General features: G+C 38.9%; 1 protein-coding gene across 10 annotated transcripts in view; it reads right to left on the bottom strand.

Annotated features, from left to right (window-relative positions):
* Positions 1 to 505: 505 nt before the first annotated feature.
* pecam1b (platelet and endothelial cell adhesion molecule 1b) overlaps positions 506 to 21,106 on the bottom strand; it is a 29,797-nt gene continuing 9,196 nt past the window's right edge. The window contains exons 4-16 of one of the 10 annotated variants that reach the window (XM_051946355.1): positions 20,036 to 20,317; positions 19,689 to 19,961; positions 18,727 to 18,999; positions 16,721 to 17,002; positions 15,742 to 16,020; positions 14,308 to 14,409; positions 14,160 to 14,190; positions 10,304 to 10,383; positions 5,436 to 5,489; positions 5,102 to 5,191; positions 4,046 to 4,102; positions 2,782 to 2,804; positions 506 to 738 (exon numbers count right to left, since the gene is read on the bottom strand). In XM_051946355.1, coding sequence (XP_051802315.1) covers positions 634 to 738; positions 2,782 to 2,804; positions 4,046 to 4,102; positions 5,102 to 5,191; positions 5,436 to 5,489; positions 10,304 to 10,383; positions 14,160 to 14,190; positions 14,308 to 14,409; positions 15,742 to 16,020; positions 16,721 to 17,002; positions 18,727 to 18,999; positions 19,689 to 19,961; positions 20,036 to 20,317 — 1,931 coding nt within the window. In that variant the 3' untranslated portion in view covers positions 506 to 633. Of the gene's footprint in view, positions 739 to 2,781; positions 2,805 to 4,045; positions 4,103 to 5,101; positions 5,192 to 5,435; positions 5,490 to 7,334; positions 7,854 to 10,303; positions 10,384 to 14,159; positions 14,191 to 14,307; positions 14,410 to 15,741; positions 16,021 to 16,720; positions 17,003 to 18,726; positions 19,000 to 19,688; positions 19,962 to 20,035; positions 20,318 to 21,106 lie in introns of those variants that run through there. The other 9 variants (XM_051946356.1, XM_051946357.1, XM_051946358.1 and 6 more) reach the window with 9 other exon arrangements.

The raw sequence follows: 21,106 nt of genomic DNA, 5'->3' as shown, positions 1-21,106 counted from the left end.
AACTACAACAGGAATATCTTTGTGACAGTACAAATCAAAACTGAATTTCTTTGTAAAGGTAGAATTTGTGGTTGAACATTTGAATGCATTAAAGTGACCACTTATTTGTACACAGGAACACACTGAAGTTTACGTTAAATTTCATTCCATTTCCCAACTGCTATGCAGATAAATTTTAGAAGAAATAACATTTTTCATTCTAATCTCCATAATTAATAATACTGTGGGGTTTTAATATGTGCTATAGTCAGATAAAGTAGTATTTTATATTGTATCTGTAGGGTTTTAATGCCCAACATGAAAATGAAATTTACTGGTGAAAATGAAGAAATGCTCACCTGCACATACCAATGCACTGCATAAAGGAATAGTTATTGTGGATTTAATTTTTTTTAAATTTAGTTTCAGGTTAATTTACCACCACCTCTTTATATTTTCCATTTTTACATGAGCATTGTGCTTCATGTTTTTCTTCATCACATGCAATCATAAAACACGGTAAGGATACGGGACATGCTTTTATTAGGTTGAAAAATATTTACAGCAAATGCAGCAGACTGGCTGAGAAATGATAAAGTAGATGGTAGAGATGACAAAGTGAGGATAATAAAACCGGAATGGAAACTCTGATCACTAGTCCACCGGCTCAGGAAGGTCCTGGTAGCTGCTGTCCTGAGGATGATGCTGACTGATCTCTGGTTGTTCACCGTTGAGCTCAGCGTACTCGACCGAACCCTGCTGACAGAAAACACAGAGCCAATAGATAGAATAATAAATACATGCAGCAGTTAACACTAAAATTTGAGGAGTTCTTTTAAAAGCATCTCAAACACTCATTTGTAGCTTCTGCTAGAATCAGATTTGAAGCTTTGTTTCCACCCATCTCTCTAACAGCCTAAATGCTAATCTGCTTTTTCCAGTGGTGCAAAACCAAACAAAAGACTTCTAGAAGTCACTCAAAACGCAAACTGTGAGTAAATACTGAGACCAACTCGCAGCATAATCTGTCATCAGGAAGATGAAAGAGTCAGCCACCTTTAGAGCATAGCGTCACATCCTCAGTTTATTTTCTCAGATTCCTCTGTTTAGCTGCAGCCACCAGTGGCAGCGATTAGGGCTCACTGGGAGACAGTGTGCTGTCCGAGATGGGTTTGGAGGTAATTTGACTGGACCTCAGCGCTGATCTGAGTGACTGATAGGGAAGGAAGCCACGGCCCAAACGCCTTTGTTCTTGTCTGGAAACTTTGACAGCCGTTTCCCTCTCGCTCTGGATCATCGGCCTGCAGAGGCTCACCACGACACGAGAAGTAACAAAAATCACTGGAGTTACCATGTAAAACTGAGATTACAAATTTAATAGTGAGAAGAAGAAAAATGTATTAAGATGTAGCTTTACTGTTTCGTAACATATATTACATTATTATATATATATGTTATTATTGAGAATTAAACCATGAAAAGTGTGTGATTGCAAGTTTGATTGGCTTATAATGGAGACATTCTTAAAGCTCACTGACTTTGTATTGACTGAACTGTAAAAGTTAATGGAGTGAATGGAGGGCGTAACATATACTGGTTTCAGAATATATTCATTATCCCTGGTGATGAGAGGTGGATTTGAAACTACTGTCAAGAGAAGAAACAACAGCTTTCACAGTGGAAGAGTTGCAGTTTCCACAACAGGACAAACTACATGTGGTCGGAAGCACCCGGATCATGCTGATTGTTTTCTTCAACGGATTTGCCACCCAGAGTAGGATTGTCAAAGCAGAGATCTACTGTAGCATCCTGAGGTGTCTGAAGGAGACCATTAGATGTAAATGACCTGAACTGTGGCATGATGGCACGTCAGTGCTTCAATACGCTCTGTGCCTAAGCTCAGTGCAGCAATTACAATCTGGTTTTTGGCTACAACAACACACTTGTTGCTTCCTCTTCCTCTTCCCAATATTGAAAATTATATTGAACGGTTACTGTTTTTAAGCAGTTTAGGAGATTCAGTGCTGATTGCAAATGCTGCTTGTCATATTTATAGAACAGGACCTCCATGGAGTATTACGAGCATTGCAGGAGCACTGGGGTTAGTGTATCCTTTAGACTATAGCTGTAGCTTTAAAGACCAGGATGGCGGCCAAATTTAAATCGAGTGCAGTAACTACACTGAACTTGTAACTCACAAGTCATCATCAAAAGAACTGCAATTAAGTAGTCACCACTGAACTTTGGAGGTGCTTTGATTTGTTTGTTCTTCCCTTCGATAGTGCTCATAGATAGTGGGAACTTTTAAATGCCACAGAAATCCTGTGCTACCTACCCTCTGTGCAAAGCTATGAATTTGTTTTTAGGACAAAGAGCATCAAAGCTCATGATGAGGAGAATGTGGAAGAATTTTTACTTAGAAGACCAGAATTATAATCTGTGTGATGCCACAGAAAATTGTTGATTTTGAACTTGATTTTTCAATTTAAATTTAACAAAACAGAGACAGAGAGGGCAGAGAGAAAAAGCTGCAGCGTAGGTCTGTATATCGATATTTTCTTTTTCATCTTTTCCAGATTTCTGCCTACCCCAACTTTAATTACTTCATAAAAATGGGGTTAAATAGGGCTAAATTGACCTTCACAGATTTTATGAATTTCTAAAAGTTACAAACTTTATATGTCATTATGTACACATGCAGAATGATATATGCATCACAGACAAGCAAAAAAAAGAGAAGCTGTCTAATGATGAGAGTAGGAAGAATGACAATGAAGTATGACTGTGAAGCCAAATACTCACATAGTCATGGTGGTCAGCAGCACCTGTAGGAAGAAGCATCAGGGGTTAAATATGTGCAGTCTGGGCGTTTACTCTGCTTACTCACTGGCTGACCTCACAGCTATTCATTAGTCATTTGACCTTGCTGACTCACTTTCCTTTCCTCTGCAGAGGCCTTTGTTTCAGCCAATAAGTCCTGCCTATGTCATCTGCATCAATATTTACAATATTTCCTCTCTCACTCTTACAGACGCATCTCTCAACAGCTCAGATTTTTTTCTTGTCAGAGTTGAACAGGAAACATTAGGACTCTGATGGACTGCCCGATAGAGACGTCCAGCTTCTGGCTGCTGTTCTAATAACAGGACGTTCCTACCAGCAGTAACAGGATATGGTCACGGTGTTGTAGATGGACTAAACTACAGTTTTCATTTTCCGAGGGATATTTAGGATGATTCAAAGTGTCTCTGAACCATTGGACGGCAGTATTTAAAGCAGCATTAACTGATGCTGCTGGTTTGCCACTTGGAGTTAAAAAAAATAGATAAGACTTGACATTAATATGAACAGTTGCTTATTTATAAATCCAGTTGGGCCTGTGTTTTTTCAAACAGTAGTGTTGCTCTCTAGGCTTTTCAGATTGTAATATGTGCAGATTTTTCTGAATTAAGTGCATATATACGTATACGTATATAAAAATTAATCTGGTTTTACAAAATGTCTTCAGACTGATCACAGTTTTTAGGTCCTACCTGTCAAGAAGCGGGGGGTGAACACAGGCAGAGAGCAAACAGACGGGGCTGAGATAAACGGAACGAACTCAGGATTTGGTGAGAAAAATAACTAGTGTACTAACTAAAGGGGGAGTTGACGGGCTGGGGGTGACAGTACTGGGAACCAGCGGTCCAGCCAACGTCCAGGGTGGTGTTGGTCGGCGGTGGAGGGCGAGCAGGAGGTTCTGGCTCCAGGGGGAGGCGGGGGAAGAACAGGCCGGGTGGTTCACAAGAGCTGCAGTTTTGGAGATGTTCTGACCCTGTCATCTAGCCGTCACAATTCGGACCTTGTCAAACTCTCTCAAATCCTAACACTTGTCCTTTTTTCCTGCTTCTAACACATCAGCTTTGAGGACAAAATGTTCACTTCCTGCCTAATATATCCAATCCACTAACAGGTGCCATGATGAAGAGATAATCAGTGTGACTCACATCACCTGTCAGTGACCAGAATGTTATGTCTGGTCAGTGTATATAGTGACACTGATCAGCTTTAAAAAGGTTAAACTCACCATGTGGAGAGTTTTGGAGCTCACTGTACACTGTATCTGTGCCTTTTCTCAGTGGAACTGTAGATGTGGAAAACAACACATTAGTCTGCTTCAACATCAAAAGCCAAACTTGAGCAGATAAAGTGTGTTTGATCTGACATTAACAGAAACCTAAAAATAGGCAGGTTGTGTCACAGAAGAAGAAGTAGAAGATAAAGAAGAAAAAGAGGAAGAAAGAGGAGAAGGAGAGGTCTGTTTCAGAAAATGGCCTGGTAATTAGCTCCACCCTTCCTGTTTATAAGGTCTGCAGTGGTTCTGGAAATCCCTGCAGTTACAGCAACCTGGAGATGTATTAATTAGGGGTAATTAGGCCCCTCCCAGGAAGCGCTGCTCTGTCTTATCAACTGTAGAGGAATGTGGGAGAATCAGTGAGAAATGGTCTAAACCAACGAAGATTGGAACAGAAGAGGAGAATGTATTTGAAAGGTTAAAGACAGACAGAAAATATATAGGAAAACTGATATTTAAACAGCTAAAATAAATACATTTTTAAAATCTGTTATTTCAGCAAACTTATCTGCTTTATTTTACATCCCCCCCCCCCCCATGGTTTTGAAATACACAGAAATGTTTTAAAAAAAATACAAATTAAATGGTGGGTTTACATGTCTGATGTAAAATAACATTTTAAAAATTAAATCTGTAACTGTGAATAAACACAATATTTCCTTTTTTTAAATGCATGATTTTTGACAGAACAAGATGAATGTTAAAATGCATTTGTAAACAAATCATAATTTCTCATATATGTTCTTTTTATTTACTAGATTAAATTGTTAACCTAAATTGCATTCATCACTGTACAATATTTAGTATATAAGTATTGGTAACTGTCAAAATCCATTCTTTGTTATTTAACATAATTTATAATTACAGCTTTCTACAGAAAAACTATATTTAATAAATGATTTCATTATTTTACATTATACATTTAAAAAACAAAATGCACAAAATCCTGCTGGAATATTACAGTTTTATCAAAAGTGTTTTTTATTCAAAGTGTGTGTAAGTGCTAACCTCTGGCAGGATCAGCTGACCGAGGATGAACCACCTCAGTGTATTCCACGTCAGGCTCGTTGGACACCATGCTGCTCTCCTCATCATTTCCTGCATCAACAAAACTCTCATTAACACACTTTGGGTTCAGGGGATTAGATTTTTTTTTTTTTTTATCATTTATGTGCTGCTAACTAAAAAACTAAAAACGGACTTTGGTTGTTGTTACTTGCTGTTTTGGATGTTTAAACCCTCCATACAGGGTGAATATTATCAAATTCTTGTACTGAAAGTACACATTTTCTCTGTGTTCCCCTAAAATGTAACTAACTGAGCAATATAATTATAAGTGTACCTGCTTCAGGTTTCCGTTCGCTCCACACACTGACTGCAGCTCTGTCCACACGCACTGTGAAACACAAAAACACAGATATCAGGTCATTGAGTCGCTGTCAAACTTTAATTTAGTTGTAAAAAATTCTGCATCAGTGTGATTAAAGAGACATACCTTAACATGTAATTATCAATTATATCACACATTATAGACACATCAGTGCTAATATCACCTGATAACTAATTAATGTGTGTTTGAGCCGGTTCAGAGGAGCAGCTTGCATGTGCAGCATGTATTGAAGAAGGTTCAACTTAGGCAACTTTGCACAAAAAAACTTTTTCAACTGTTGAAATGGTGCCAAATTCTTGATCAAGGGTTAGTTAAGGGTTATCCACAGCCTGGTCAGGTGGCTTTAAAGGACGATTGCAGAGTGACCAGTGACTATAAAAGTCCACCTTAAAATGCAGCTTAATTTTCTTTTCTGTTCTACCACAACCTGCAGAGTCACCATCCATCATGTGTAGGACGTTCTGGATGTCCAACAACATGATCCTGTCCTAAAAAAATGTGTGTCAGCTTCACAGAGCCCTTAATGATGAGTGGGACAACATTCAACAAGCAGCATCAACAATCTCATTAACTCTCTGTGTTGCAGATATTTGACTCGTTACTGACTTGTAGTGTCATATGAATGTCCAAAACTCTAACATTTGTCATGTCAACAATTCTTTTGAGGCAGCAACAGATAATCTGCCACACAGTGCTCTGGCATCCGACAACTCAATCCTGTCCCAAAAAAATGTCCATCAACTGCACCAAGTCCTTTAGGAAGAATTGGACAACATTTGACAAGTGGCATAGACATGTTTGACTGGTTTCTGACTTGTGATTTCACTTAAATGTCTACAATTCAACCACGTGGCATTTAAAAAATCTGTTGAGACAGCAATGTATCACAGTTAATATGCCGTATGATGCCCCAATGTCCAAAAACACGTTCCTGTCCCGCAAAATGTCCATCAACGTCACTAAGCACTTCACAAAGAGTGGAAAAAGCATTTTGTGAGCAGCATGAGCAAACTCATTACTGCTTTGTGTTGCAGATAGTGGACACATTCTTTATTTTCATGAAATCTATGGTCCATGACCTCCCTTTCCACCTGCTCATTATCATTTCCAATGTACTTGGTTACTTCATGTCCATTATGTTGCAGAAGAATTTAATGAAATATTACATGCTGCATTTAAAATTTTGTTCAGTATATTTACAGTATGTCTGCCCTATGGTAGACTGTAGACCTGTCCAGGTGTCAGGTGTACAGATGATTCATAGATGGATGGATATTTGCTTTGAGGCAATCAAAAGTCTGATGTTATTGCAATACTTTGTGCAAATGAAATGAGAGAAGCTGTTTGAAGGCTCATCTTGGAACACCAAAGGAGATTTTATTGCTCTTATAACAAAATGAGCAACACAGGAGCAGATTTTAAGCCCACATCTGGTCTACACAGAAATCTTCCGCTGCCTCATGCACAATAGGTTGTTAATTCAGCAGCGGTCGCACAGTCAGTTCTGACAAAAACAACTTCCCAGTTGGTAATGTAATCTCAGACGCAGCTCAATGTGATTAATTTCCTCCACCTGCTGCATGCATTCAAACTTGCCCGGCCTGAAACAAAATAAACCCCACCCTCCCCAGCTCCACCAGCTTTATCAACCCTCCCACCCTCAGAGTGCCTCATGCCAACATAGGAAGTCTCTTGCAGACTCTATTGTTTCGACTTTTCAAGGAAGTCTCTGCTGCACATTCCTTTTTAGGAAGTGAATCGAGTTCATGTTATGTTGGTATTCTTTTCTTGGGCCAAAGCTCAACACTGCAGTTGAAACAGCAAAATAAATGAATGGTACTGACACGCCTCTAAATAACACCAGTGCCTTTATTCTACAAATCTCTCTTCCCATCAGTCGAGCGATCAACCAAAAATATATACACACATTTCCTGTGATCGTAATAGAATGTATACACAAATCAATCGGACACGAGACAAATACAGCAACATCAGGGGCATGCAGTCACACAGAAGCAGAGACACAGTGGCATAAAATCAAAGCCCATCTAGACTGCAGAAGGAGGGGAGAGGGAGCAGCGGGTTCTGGTTTACAACAGCCCTCCTTTTTACTGAGAAAAGTGTCTGTGAAGAAGCAACGCTCAACATCATAAAGAGGATTCTCCAAAAGTGTTTTCTGAGAAGTTTCGCTTTTCCTTGAAAGTGAGTAAGAATTGCATTAATGTCCCTCCCACTGTGGGGTGTCTCTCTACACTGTGGCTGGGATACTGTAGCTGCTCCTGTTGCTGATGTCAGCAGGTAGTGACGACATGCTATCTCGCGTCCCATTGGTCACTCTCCCCTCCTTGCCATCATAGAACGACGCTGCGTCTGGAAGAAGATGATAATGGACGCTCTAAGCAGTTGACAACAATTAATAATCAGTGTCATGTGCTGCTTCATTATATGCCTCTGAACCCTAGGCAGTTTCTATGTGTTTTTGTGGTGCTTCTGTCACATTTTACTCATTGTTGGCTTTTTTCCCCCATTGCAATATAAAGTGTTGTACCTTTGTGGAAATAGCACAGAACTTAGAAATGTCTTCTGTGCAGCTTGACAGGATCATAATGCCATACGTCATAAAAAAGAAAAAGAAAGCCGAATGTCTTTGATTATTTACTTTAGCAAAATTTAAAAAACCTAGAATCAACATATACAACCTTTATTCAAGTATACAAAAGTATCACCAATGTTGACTAAAGTGACTCTAAATACTGTAGATATTTTACTTCTTACATTTTCAACTTGTTTCCATACTGGTCTGCTATCTGCACAGTGTAAACACAACCTGCAGTTCAGCTGAAATGTTTGTCAAATTGTGGTCACAGCTGAGTCACTAAAGACTCCACAATTGCTCTGAGGAGTGCAAGATTGTGCTTTTTTAATACAATATTTTTTTTGGATGAATTTTAAGTCAATTTTAAGTTTCTGGCTCTGATGAAGAACCAGTTTTGCGGATTTTGGGGGGTTCAGAGGGTTAACTCCTAAAGCTACTTCTACGTAAGCACGCTTTTTGTACCTCAAACAGTTTACTTCCTACAGCAACTGCATTCTAGCAACATCCTACTTTTCCTGTGTCTGCAATACATGCTTAGACACAAACACAAAATACATGCAAGAAGGTCAGAGAGAGACAATAATATGCTCACTATGCATGCACAAAAACTTGAAGAGAACACCTACAGCTAAAATGCAACATAGACATTAACAAAGGCTGCTAGTTCACCTTAGCACGACCGCTGCATGCATGTTAGAATGTAAATGATTGGGATGAGAGTAGATAACGTGGCAACAACAAGAAACATGTTGAGACTGTTGAGACAAGGGGAGTAATGGTTGGACGACAGTGATGGGGGTAATGCACCACAAAGTAACTGGTTAGAGTACTCAGATTAGGCTTTTCTGCTCTAGATAAAGATGGGTAAACCCTCTGTGATGTCACCCAAAGGTTTTCTGAACATGGAAGGTTTTGGAACTCATTGTGGAGGCTCCAAATGTCAACTGCTCTTAATTATGCTTAAATTCATGGCTTAATGCAATTTAAATGGTCGTGTTATATAACAATTCACCTCCTGTACAGTAATCATGAGCAGAGAAATTAGCTATAGATACTGAAACAGTTCTTTGCACCAGGCTGTTGACATGTTTATTTCTGCTGTAAAGTTGGGCATTTTAACATGGGAGTCTATGGGGATTGATTCACTTTTTGAGAGAGTCTCAAATGGACATTTGAGGAACTGCAGTTTCTGGCATTTTTACGTTGGATTTATTTTTCAGTTATGGAGGTTTCTGCTTTGTTGTAACTACTAATGTAACACTTTAATATTGCAGCTAGTTAATCAGTTAGTTAGCTTTTCAAACAAAAACCCAAAAAACAAATGATTAGTCTTCTCCCCATCCCTTTTGTTGAAATAAAAAGCAAGAGTTGGCACAATTGTGGAGAAGACAACTTTTGCATTGCTGAAACATTACCTCCACAAAATAACATTCTCTTATGCCTAAGCTACATTTTCATTTACATTTTTATTGGAATTTAGTTATTAAACAATCCTATTTTATCTCATGTGATGTAGCAGGAAAGGCTTTGGAATGAGCTACAAAAATCCCATTAAGAGATAAAGGGTTTGTGTCCTGTGTTATTCTTAGACTTAATTTTTGTTTTCAAACATTTGCTTTTAGTATTCACGTCTTGTTTGGTTAGTTTTAGGTGTCAAAATATAAAATATTACCTTTTGATAAGGACTTTTTCGACTATGACTACCAGTTAGAAGCTTGGTAAAGTTTAGGCACCAAAATTACTTGGTTAAGGAAAATAGCACAGTTTGGGTTTAATTATGATCCTTTCACAATATATTTAAAGCTTCACTTTTATTTTTATGGTTTTATGATTTGTTGGCTGTAAAGAACCGACAGTAAAGCAATAAAATGAACAGCAAAAACATGTTATCAGTACTACAGCCTCTGAAACAAGAACACCTAACTTTTAGCACAACTAAAGCCGTCACTCTGGGGGAAATTAAGAAGTTTGTTACATTGTGGAGGAGATACTCCCAGTATCCACTATAGAGTCTCGATCTTTCCATAAATGCAAAGGTAACACAAAAGTACTCTAACAAGTTACTTTCCTCCGTATGTCGGGACTTTTTTAATGACAGTAATGCTGTACTGTAACACTTACTTTTAAAAGTAACGTCACCCAACACTTCTGGGTTATGAGACAATGACTAATGATGCCAGTTAGTTACACAGTGACACACAGGAGAACAGTAAAACCAAGCTACCTGTGGCTGCATAATAAACCTCTGTGTCGTGGGTTAGATTCACTGTTAAAGAGTCATCTGATTTAGGGCTCGAAGGCTTTCTGAGAAATGGTGAAAATAAAGTCAGGCAACAGTGAAGTCTAGGAGAAATCAACTAAAGACCAAAAACAAACAAACAAAAAAACCCCACAAAAATAAATTCTAAGACACTAAGACAACTATACGGATGGTTTTGCATGTTGTAGCTGTTGTAGTTGCAAACCTGTTTACATCCATGTTCACTAGTTTGTTTTCTTCCATGCACTTTGCTGAGGAACAGCTGTTGCTGCTGAATTTTGTGTCACTACTTACTCATACATTTTGTTGCTAATACTTGGGATTTTTCATGCTAGACTTTAACGTCAAATAAAGTATTGGTATTAGCAAGCGGAGAATCTGAATACTTCTTCCTCCTAAGTATTTTATGCACAGTGGACCATCCTATGACAATCTTTGCTTGAATAATGTGCAGTATGTGTGGGTGCTTTAAAACAACACAAGGATTATGATTCTACTTTAAGTCTATGTTATCAGCTTTATTTTATTGTACAGTTTATAGTAAAGCATTTTAAAGTTTTTTTGGTTTCTCATTAAACTAATATAATTTAGCTGGGATTAATACAATACTTTAACAGTCTATTTAAAAGCATGCTGTAGCATGTTGACAATTTAGGAGATATATTTGTTTTCTTGCACAGAGTTCCATATTAAGATTGACACTACTCTAATCTCGCTACAGTAAATATAAAACTAGAGTCAAATGGTTAGTTTAGCTTGGCAAAAAGACAGAAAATATGGTCTAAAAATATGCTATGTAAAAGATTTGAGACTGTCCCAAACAAAAACTGCACTTGATGTAACAATGTGTGCCATCCTCTTCAAAATCATGTACAGTAATACACTGCTCCCAGTGCTCCTGCCACATTTGAAACCCTTTGTGACCCACATTGGATCTCCTCCACTGTGTCAACACAGGGACCCTGTGACTTTAATTTAAAGTCACAGTGAGCCAAATCTGTCGAGTAGGGCAGGTGGGGAACAAAGATTGTGCTAGTATAGCCAAAAAACAAAAACAAAAAACACATGTTCACTAACTACAGGTCAAGTTACTTGCACAGATTGTCTCCTTCAGACACCTCAGGATGCTACAGTAGAAACTGGCTCTGAAAGGCGACCCTGCAGGACAAATTCTGGGTGCGCAACTCCAGTAACCCTAAGCAAAATGTCCTTCTGACCTGATATGATTTCTTCAAACCTGAAGATGATGAGATTTTCCTTTAAAGACCGCTATTTGGTGTACGGATCATAGCCGCAGACCCAGCTCTCATCACCAGTGATGACCCTCGACAGGAAGGTTGGGTCAGATTGATGCAGAATTTCAGGTTTGATTTGAAATCCACAGTGAAACTGTAAATGAGCTTTAGTAGGTGATTCAGTTCAACTGAATTTTATTCAAATAGCGTCAATTCACAACATATGCAATCTCACAGCGCTTATCATAGTCAGGTACAGACCTTATGAATTTAAGGTCTTATGGTGTTAAAATTTTAAACAAAGACCGGAGAATCCAACAATCTAAAATTGCCTTTTTATTCCCTATGAGCAAGCAGTGGACAACAGTGGGAAGGAACCAAAAAAACCCTCCTTAAATCAAAAATTGGGATCAACATGGGACTTCTAGGGAAGGTTCCAAATGTGGCAGGAGCATTTGAAGTGGATTATTACTGCATAAAGAAGACTGCTTTAAGTGGAATAGTGGCAAATATTAAAACAGTTTGTTTTTATGGGCAATTTCTGATCACACAGTGTATGTAGAAATGGTTGGCATGACTCTGTGACAAAGATGGATGGATTATATACTGCTCAAAAAAATTAAAGGAACACTTTGAAAATACTTCATATTTCAATACGGGAAAAAACAAACTGGATATTTACATTGATATGGGCTGGATAATGTGTTAGGAATGAAAAGATGCCACATTGTTTGATGGAAATGAAAATTATCAACCCCCAGGAGGGCTAAATTCAAGACACTCCAAAATCAAAGTGAAAAACTGATGTGGCAGGCTGGTCCATCTTTCTGAAATTCCTTGGCAGCAACTCAGAATGGTATTCAGTAGTTTGTATGGCCTCCATGTGCTTGTATGCATGACTGACGATGCCGGGACAAGCTCTGAATGAGACGACGGATGGTGTCCTGGGGTATCTCCTCCCAGAACTTTATCAGGGCATCGCTGAGCTCCTGGACAGTCTGAGGAGCAACCTGATGGTGTCTGATGGAACAAAACATAATGTTCCAAAGGTGTTCTATTGGATTCAGGTCAGGTGAGCATAGGGGCCAGCTAATGGCATCAGTTCCTTCATCCTCCAGGAACTGCATGAGTTCTCTTACCACATAAGACTGGGCATTGTCGTGCACCAGAAGGAATCCAGGACCACTACACCAATGTAGGGTCTGACAATGGGTCAAAGCATTTCATCCTGATACCTAATGGCAGTCAGAATGCCATTGTCCAGCCTGTAGAGGTCTGTGCGTCCCTCCATGGATATGCCTCCCCACACCATCTCTGACCCACCACCAAACCAGTCATGCTGAACAATGTTACAGGCAGCATAACGTTCTCCACGGCTTCTCCAGACCCTTTCATGTCTGTCACATGTGCTCAGGGTGAACCTGCTCTCATCTGTGAAAAGCACAGGGCACCAGTGGTGGACCTGCCAATTTCTGTGTTTTATGGCAAATGCCAGCCAAGCTCCACGGTGCCGGTCAGCGAGCACAGCGGGCACTAGAGGACACTGGGCCCTCAGACCACTCTCATTACATCTCTTTCTGATTGTTTGATCAGAGACATTCACACCAGTGGTCTGCTGGAGGTCATTTTGTAGAGCTATTGCAGTGCTCATCCTGTTCCTCATTGCACAAAGGAGCAGATACCTGTCCTGCTGATGGGTTGAGGACCTTCTACAGTCCTGTCAAGCTCTTTTAGACTAACTGCCTGTCTCCTGGAATCTCCTCCATGCGCTTGAGAATGTGCTGGGAGACACAGCAAACCTTCTGGCAATGGCATGAATTGATGTGCCATCCTGGAGGAGTTGGACTGTCTGTGGAACCTCTGTAGGGTCCAGGTATCGCCTCATGCTACCAGAAGTGACTCTGACCCTAGCCAAATGCAAAACTAGTGAAAAACAGTCTGAAAACATTAGGAAGGAAAAAAATGTCAGTGGCCTTCACCTGTAAACTCATTACTGTTTTGGGGGTTGTCTCATTGTTACCCCTCTAGTGCATCTGTTGTTAATTTTATGAACACCAAAGCAGCTGAAACTGACTAAAAAGCCCCTCACTTACGTTCTTGACCAGATCAGTATACCACATGTTTCACTGATTTGATGCAATACTTAGATTAAAAAGTGTTCCTTTAATTTTTTTGAGCAGTGTATATTTCTTCATTACCATCAGCCCTACAGCCCACAAATGAACAGGTTAGATCCGGTTTGTATAATCTGTACAAAAACAAGAATGTAAAAATGTTATTTTTTGGTTTTATTGGACTATTTCAATAGTAGCTCCTAAACTTTCAATGTCCGAATGATCTCCTATCTCCAGTAAGAGTCAGAAGTCTGAAAGCTAATTTTTATATCATGCTGACAAGTAGGAAATCAATCTTTGAAAACGTCTATGTGGTTTTAATGGTACAAACATGCAAAACAACCAGTATAGTTCTTAACATCACCACTATCAACCACCTATGGACCACCTAAGCCAGCTGATATAACTCGGTTCACTAAGTTCTACAGTTTCTGTCAAATTTAGAAGAAGCAAGTAGTCAAGCCAACTCACACTGACAATTCAGCAGCTGCTTCTCTTTTACCTACAATAAGAAAGAAGAAGTGAGAAGAGCAGAGGGAGGCAGGCAGAGGAAGGTTGTCTTTCATACATAGTTAGACAGAAGAGGCCAGAGTTGCTGGAGGACTGTAGGTCTCTCTACCTCTCTTGGATCTGAAGTACAGCCCAAAAACCAACACCAGCACTGTCACTATGAGCAGGCAGATGCCTCCGATCAGCGCCTTCTTCCACATCGCCATGCGAACTGCAGAGACACAGGAGGGATGGAATGTCAGTGAGAAAAATATAACAGCAAAAAGAAGAACAAGCAGACTTTAAAAAGTTGAGAAGACACCAAACAAACATTGATTCTGCTGGTGTCTTTAAATTCTGAATCTTGATAGGATAAAATTTTTGGTTTCTAGATCAGACGGTGTTTGGTCACAGTTGTCTTTACAACAAAACTGACTGCCATAAAATCTGGTTCAGATTCCTGCACCCCTCATGATTAACTGCGTCACCCTGGTCAATCTTTAACTTTATTTCTTGCACCATCATAAATATCAAAATGCAATGGAAAAATACCTGAAGAACTGATGACATTCCTGTCAGCCCTAATACTGAAACATGCGGCAGAGTTGATAGCATTCTGCTGCCACTTGGAACAATTGGAAACGTAGGTGTAGATGTCCCGATCAAGTCTTTTTTGATCCGAGTCATTTCATACATAGTGTCTGCCGAAAGAGAGTCCTAATCCAATACAATTTTCCTGAATAACACACACTTCAGTCCAGTGTATTTACATGAAAACTAGGTCACTCTTCAGCTCCAAAACATGGGAAAATCCCATATTCTCTATTTGCATGTCAGAAAATGTACTGGAGATTAGCTGTAGTATCTGGTTACACCACCAGGTGGAGCAGTCACATGCAGTGCTTATATGGGCATCATCATCTGTTGTTGGTTTGTTGGATTGCATGCTAGCATGTCTCCAAAATCCCAGTGCTGGTCCCATCCCATAATCTCTCATTTAGGTGCAAACAAACACCAACATGGAACCCTAAACTCAATTCTTAGCTGTAGTTTGCTACATAGCAAAAAATCAGGCTAAATATACAGTACAGTAGATGTTAAACTAAAATGGTGAACTTGCAAAATTTACACCTTTTAAATATCAGCAGTGTTGCTGTACGCCACGGATGTATTAGGAAAGGTATTAGTCAGTCCATTTTTTATAAACATACAGTCTATCACCATGATTCTACTTTGCTGCCATTTATTCCATTTGTGGACATTTGTGGTATTGCGATTATTTAGCAGTAATGATTTGCAATTATTATTGCAACCCCTTTTTCCCAACAGACCACAATTTACAAAAGAAATACGTCGAAAACTGTTGCCAAGACACAATAAGCTGCAACAAAAATGGGTTTTATATTGTAAAATGAAGTCTATGTGGAAAACAATAATGAGTACGCATGACAAAGAAGCAACTGTTTTTGGGGGGCTTATTTTGAGTAAAGTAGACAACATTGATCTAGTGAAGTTTTTGGAGCATCAGTGGTCCCTGCTGAGCTTAAATCGCCATCAGTCTCACCTTCTACGGTGACCTCGTTGCTTCTGACAATGTTCTTGGCGTGGTTGAAAGCTTCGCAGTAGTATTTTCCACTGTGCGCTTTGGTTATCACGGGGAACTCATAGTCCTTGTGAACCTGGTCAGAAGTGGTGGCGTTCAGTGGCTGTGACTCTCCAACACGGTACCATTTAAAGGTGACTGGTGGTGTGCCTTCAACGCTGCATATGAGGTTGAGATGACCTTCCTCTGAGATGTCGTGTAGGGCAGGGAGGACAGACAGCATCGCATGGGACAGAGGCACTGGGAGAGAGAAATATGAAGGAAAATATTAGTCCACAATTGAAGTTTAATTTTAGAAAAAAAGTGTTGAGAATATCGATATAACTGTAATGCTGTACCATTCGAAAAATGCAAAAATGGTGAAAATATTGGTAAGTACTTTAAAAATAATTACAGAAATTTTAAATGCAGGAAAATAGTGTAATTCTATGGTCACATGCCAAGAACAAACTATGATTTATAGAAGTATATGTATATTTGGTGTGGACAATATAATACAGTTCTGGTGTTTTGTTCGTTTTTTGTTTACAGTTAACATGTAAATTAGAAATGCACTTTTTTCTGTGATTTCACTAGATGGCATCTGTAATTTAATCAAACTGGTAAATCTACAAAAAAACAACAACATTTCATCCAAGAAGAAGGGCTTAGTTGCAAAGGGCCATGCAAGCCACGTCCACTTGTTTCCATTCTTTGTGCTAAGCTAAGTTAACTATATACTGGTAGTAGTTTCATATTTAACGGATTAATGAGTGGTATCAATCTCTGGATTATAAAAAAAATCCTTGAAATCAAAGATGCATTGAAATGCATTTCACGGTAACTCTCAAAAATAACGTGTTGAATTTGTGATGAGAATCTATTTTGCATCAATAAATTGTTCAATAAAATAACACAGTAGGTAAAAGGCAACCACATAAACATATACATGAATATTTACCGGTGACATTTGCAGTGAGTCTTGCGCCAAAAGGACCTTCCTCGCGGCGACCATTATTCGCCTCACACATATACAGTTTTATCTCCTCAGGTTTGCTGATGGAGACTGTGAAAAGAGCTTTCTGGAAGGGCATGTGGACTGTGGTCATGTCTTCTATACCGTAACCCTTCCACAGAGTGTAGTTTATGGGCAGGCTGCCGGTGTCCGACTCACAGAGGATCTGGATAGGCTGTCCGAGGATCGCTTTGCCGGAAACTGAGATCTTTGGAGCGGAAACAAAAACTAAAGAGAACAAAGAGAAACATAAAACACAATGATTGTCTGAGGACAAATTTCATGAAGCTAAAACAAAGGTTCCTGTTTGTTGTGAGACAGTGAGACAGTGGCAAAAGAACACTTAAGTAAAAGCAGCATTACCGTAATGTATAAACACAAATCAAATTAATTCATTAAAAATGTAATTAAGTGCAAAAGTATAAGAAGCAAAATGCAACAAAACACCAAAAGTGAACCTAATAACTATGCTGATGAATATGTTTCTGAATAATGAATGAGATCTGTATTTATATGGTACTGACTGCATTAATGTGTGCAGCTCTTTAATGTTGCAGCCAGTAAAAGTGGCACAAATTTAAATTACTTCATACATTGCTTGGCAGCTTAGGAATTTTTCTCCAGTGATCAATAAATTCATCTCTTAACAGATAAAAATAAATTTAAAGTATGAATTTGTAAAACAAATACATGATAATCAGAACCTACATGTACAAGTATCTAAAATTCTACTTAGTTACTTTTCACAGTTGTGAGGTGAACACGCACATTCCACAAAAAACTGTTCTCATGGACTTTATACTGCAGTGAAACATGTAGTCAGAGTGAGTAAAAAATGTTAAGGAGTTTAAAAAAACACCCAGAAATTGCTTGGAATTCAGGGGATTAAGCAATCTACTGTTTTAGTGTTTTTCAAAGGACTCACACCTCACAGGACAAGCGGTGATAATACTTGGATTTGTTATATATTCAAATGATTCATTATATAAAGGTTCCAAGTTGGGATTTAATTCAAATTTGCATGTTTTTGGGAGATGCTTTGCTTGACATTCAAGTCCTATATCTATGCTTTTGCCATGAAGAAAAATTAAATATATAGAGAGGTAGTTTGAATTGTGGCTATACATCGAGAACATGTAAAGAATCTCCTTCTTTATCAAATAGATGTGCATAAGGCATGATCAGCATCTGAGGCAAATAATACTTGTTAAACATTAGTAGTGCTCTGATGTTTTTCCTTCAAACAAATGCTAAAATACTTACAATACTATTAATCAAGAACCTGTAACTGCATAACCATAAAGAAAAAACAAGATAAAATCCATGGGCCTGCAAACAGACCTGTGATGACAGCACAAAGCACCATGTGAACATTAACTTTTAAATCTAAGTAGTGAAATGAGTAGTTTGAGATAGTTATTTCAGTTGTGCCATGTTCTAATTTTGATTGTTGTGGTGGGCTGGGTTTGTTTTTGGTGTTTTTTTGGCCCAGAGCATTGTCGTGGTTTAGCTCGCAACGGGGCACCATGACAGAAACGTCTGTAGCGATTAATGACTTCTGACCAGTGTTCATGTACAGTTAGTGAGTCTGTGCAGAAAATATTTATTTAACCTCAAAGATCTGTTATCTGTTAAGACTCTTATGAAAAGTAATGTGTAAAAATTCACATAAACTTGGTATGATGTAAAATAACAGTAGATTTAAAAAATAACAATACAAATGTGTCTAATGAAATAAAGAAAACCTTTTGTTTCTCTGTGACTAATTGCCTGTAATGCATCAAAAATCACAAACAAGGGCTGGGCTTGACCTAGAAAGAGTCTCATTATTACTTTTTTGCTAAATCCACCAAGGCCAATTATTGCCACATTTATATAACAAGGTGCATGTTTGGAAGGAGCATTATGCCACATTATTAACCTGCATCTACAGAAGCATCAGGTGAGCTTACCTCTTGGTCGAACTGTCAGGGTCTGACTGTGCTTCTCAATGCCTTTGGCTCGAGCTGTACAGGTATAGTTGAATTCATGCTGCAAAGCCTTGCCAGAAAATATTCCACTGTTCCCTGACTTCAGCGGGTTTCCCAGGGAATAAAGAGTGTAAGTCAAGTCTCTGCTCTGGAGTCTTTCAGAGGCAAAGCTCTCACTTTTGCAGGTTAACGTCATGGGTTCCCTTTGAAAGACTTCAGCGGGCGACACGGTGAGAGTCGGTGCAGAAAACAGCTCTGTGGGCAGATTAACAAATACACCAATTCATTTGCTGCAGGGATAAACTGATTTATAGTGTATTTGAGTTTAAAAGCGCATAAAAATGGAGTCCTTCCTCTCCCCCATTGGACGTATGTTTATTCACAGGTAATCATCCATGCATATTTAGTTATAAAGTAGTCAGGTTGACCTCAATAAAGATTCTTTATTAAAGAATAATACTGTAGAATCTTAGCCGTAATACTCAATATAGTCAGGTAAAGTTGTGTTTTATGAACATTTTGTAGGTATTAAGCCGTAATGTAACGATAGCTCGCGCCAAAACCACGAGCTATCGCGCGATTTCGGAGATTTGCTTTCTAGCGTCCTGAGATTTGGATACAGACCACAACAAAGAGCGATCGCCAGGTAATGTGGAGGTTTTCGTTCACTTCTCATCTCTAGTATGTTGTGGGACACTCATTGAGACTATCCGAGCCGGTCAGTGTGGAAATGACATATGAAAACAGACCCCAGGTTGAAAAAAAACCGAAGTTCCCCTTTAAAGCAAAATGTAGGAAAAGATTGGTCTGAGGTTTGTAGGGCTTTACAAAACTGCTGTCCACAAAAATAAACTATGAAAAAGTGATCAATGCCAATAGTGACCAATACTTTTTAGATGGTAAACACGTCAGTACTGGAAGGCAGGTTTCCTCTGTTCACTCACCAGTAACAGGTAAGGTTTTATTGGCAGTTTTCACTAAATGCCCCATCTCCATTCTGCACTCAAGCATCAGTCCACCAGTCTTTGCCAGTGCCACCATGCTGTGGTTGACTTTCTTGGCTCCGCTGCTGAGGAGGCTGGTGCCTTCGCTCAGGTACAGGAACATCTTTTCAGTGCTGCGCTGAGAGGTTTGGATAGAGCAAAAGATATTCAGACGGTCTCCTTCAAAGATGCTGTACTGAGGGGAAATCTCCAGAACCACTGTGATGTCAAGCTCTGTGGAGACAAAATAAATTAAGTTTCCAGATGGGTTCAGTGCTCTGAAAAAGCTGCGGAATTTCAAAACTTACCTTTGACAGAAACTGTGACTGAGTTGCTTTCCTCAGACTTGAAGGAGTCAGGCGTTAAGAGGACGGTGTAGGCACAGTGGATCTTGTGGATGCCGGTGCTCCTGAAGCGAAGCTCTGCCACAGCCTGGTTGGAGTTCACTAGCTTCTCCTGGATCTCTTTGGAATTATCATAGAAGTAGAAGAAAATGGAGCCCGTCTCTCCTGGTGCCATACACGTGGCGGTTAGCTCCTCCCCTTCAGTGACCACGCCTTTGTTTAGGTGGAGAACTGGCTTGGACAGGCCTGGAGACCAAAGTAAAATTAGAGTCATGTGGAATCTAATAGTCATTTCCAAGTTTTTAAATAAAAAAACACACAAAATTTGTCAAACTACAAACAGCTCAAAGAGTAGTTTTGTGATAGTCATTTTAGTTGCGTTGTGTTTGAATTTTGATCATTGTGGATGGCTAGGGTGGTTTTCGAGAGCACTGTGAGGTGAGCTAACATTAAAGATTGGATACATTTAGAAGATTTTTATTCAAAGTTAAGTGTAAAAATTCATAATACACTTGATATCAAATTAACAATGCATTTTTGGAATTTAGAACTAGTTTCATGGATTTTTAAAACCATTTATGTTCTTTCGTATCTAATAGGGATCCAAATATGAAATTTCAAATTTTTTTGTGAATTAAATGCCTTTAATTCATTAGAAATCAAAAACAGTCCACCCTCTGCCGTTCTAACACTAGAATCAGGTTATCTTAAATGAAATAAAATAAATGACACCATTTACTAAATCTAGAAACTGTAAAAAATAGACAGTATGGTGGATTTAAAACTTTTGAACGGTTCTTGTGGGGGGTGGAATTACATCAGAAAAAATGAACCAAGCCAAAGCTTGAAATAATGATTCTTTATTTTTAAAAATCACTTCATTTTAAATATCTAATCCGAAAATTTACCGAAAATGAACCATTTCCACTAACAGGATCAGGCAAAAAGTAAAAAATTCTAAACTCATTGAAGCAACTGAAAAGCATTTAATGACTAAGCTGTGGCCAACAGTCATGTGACAAAAAATCATCGACC

Source organism: Acanthochromis polyacanthus, chromosome 3 (genome assembly GCF_021347895.1).
Source record: "Acanthochromis polyacanthus isolate Apoly-LR-REF ecotype Palm Island chromosome 3, KAUST_Apoly_ChrSc, whole genome shotgun sequence".
Lineage (NCBI taxonomy): Eukaryota > Metazoa > Chordata > Actinopteri > Pomacentridae > Acanthochromis > Acanthochromis polyacanthus.
The sequence above is the reverse complement of the archived record's forward strand: the minus strand, read 5'-3'. Positions and strand labels throughout refer to the sequence as shown.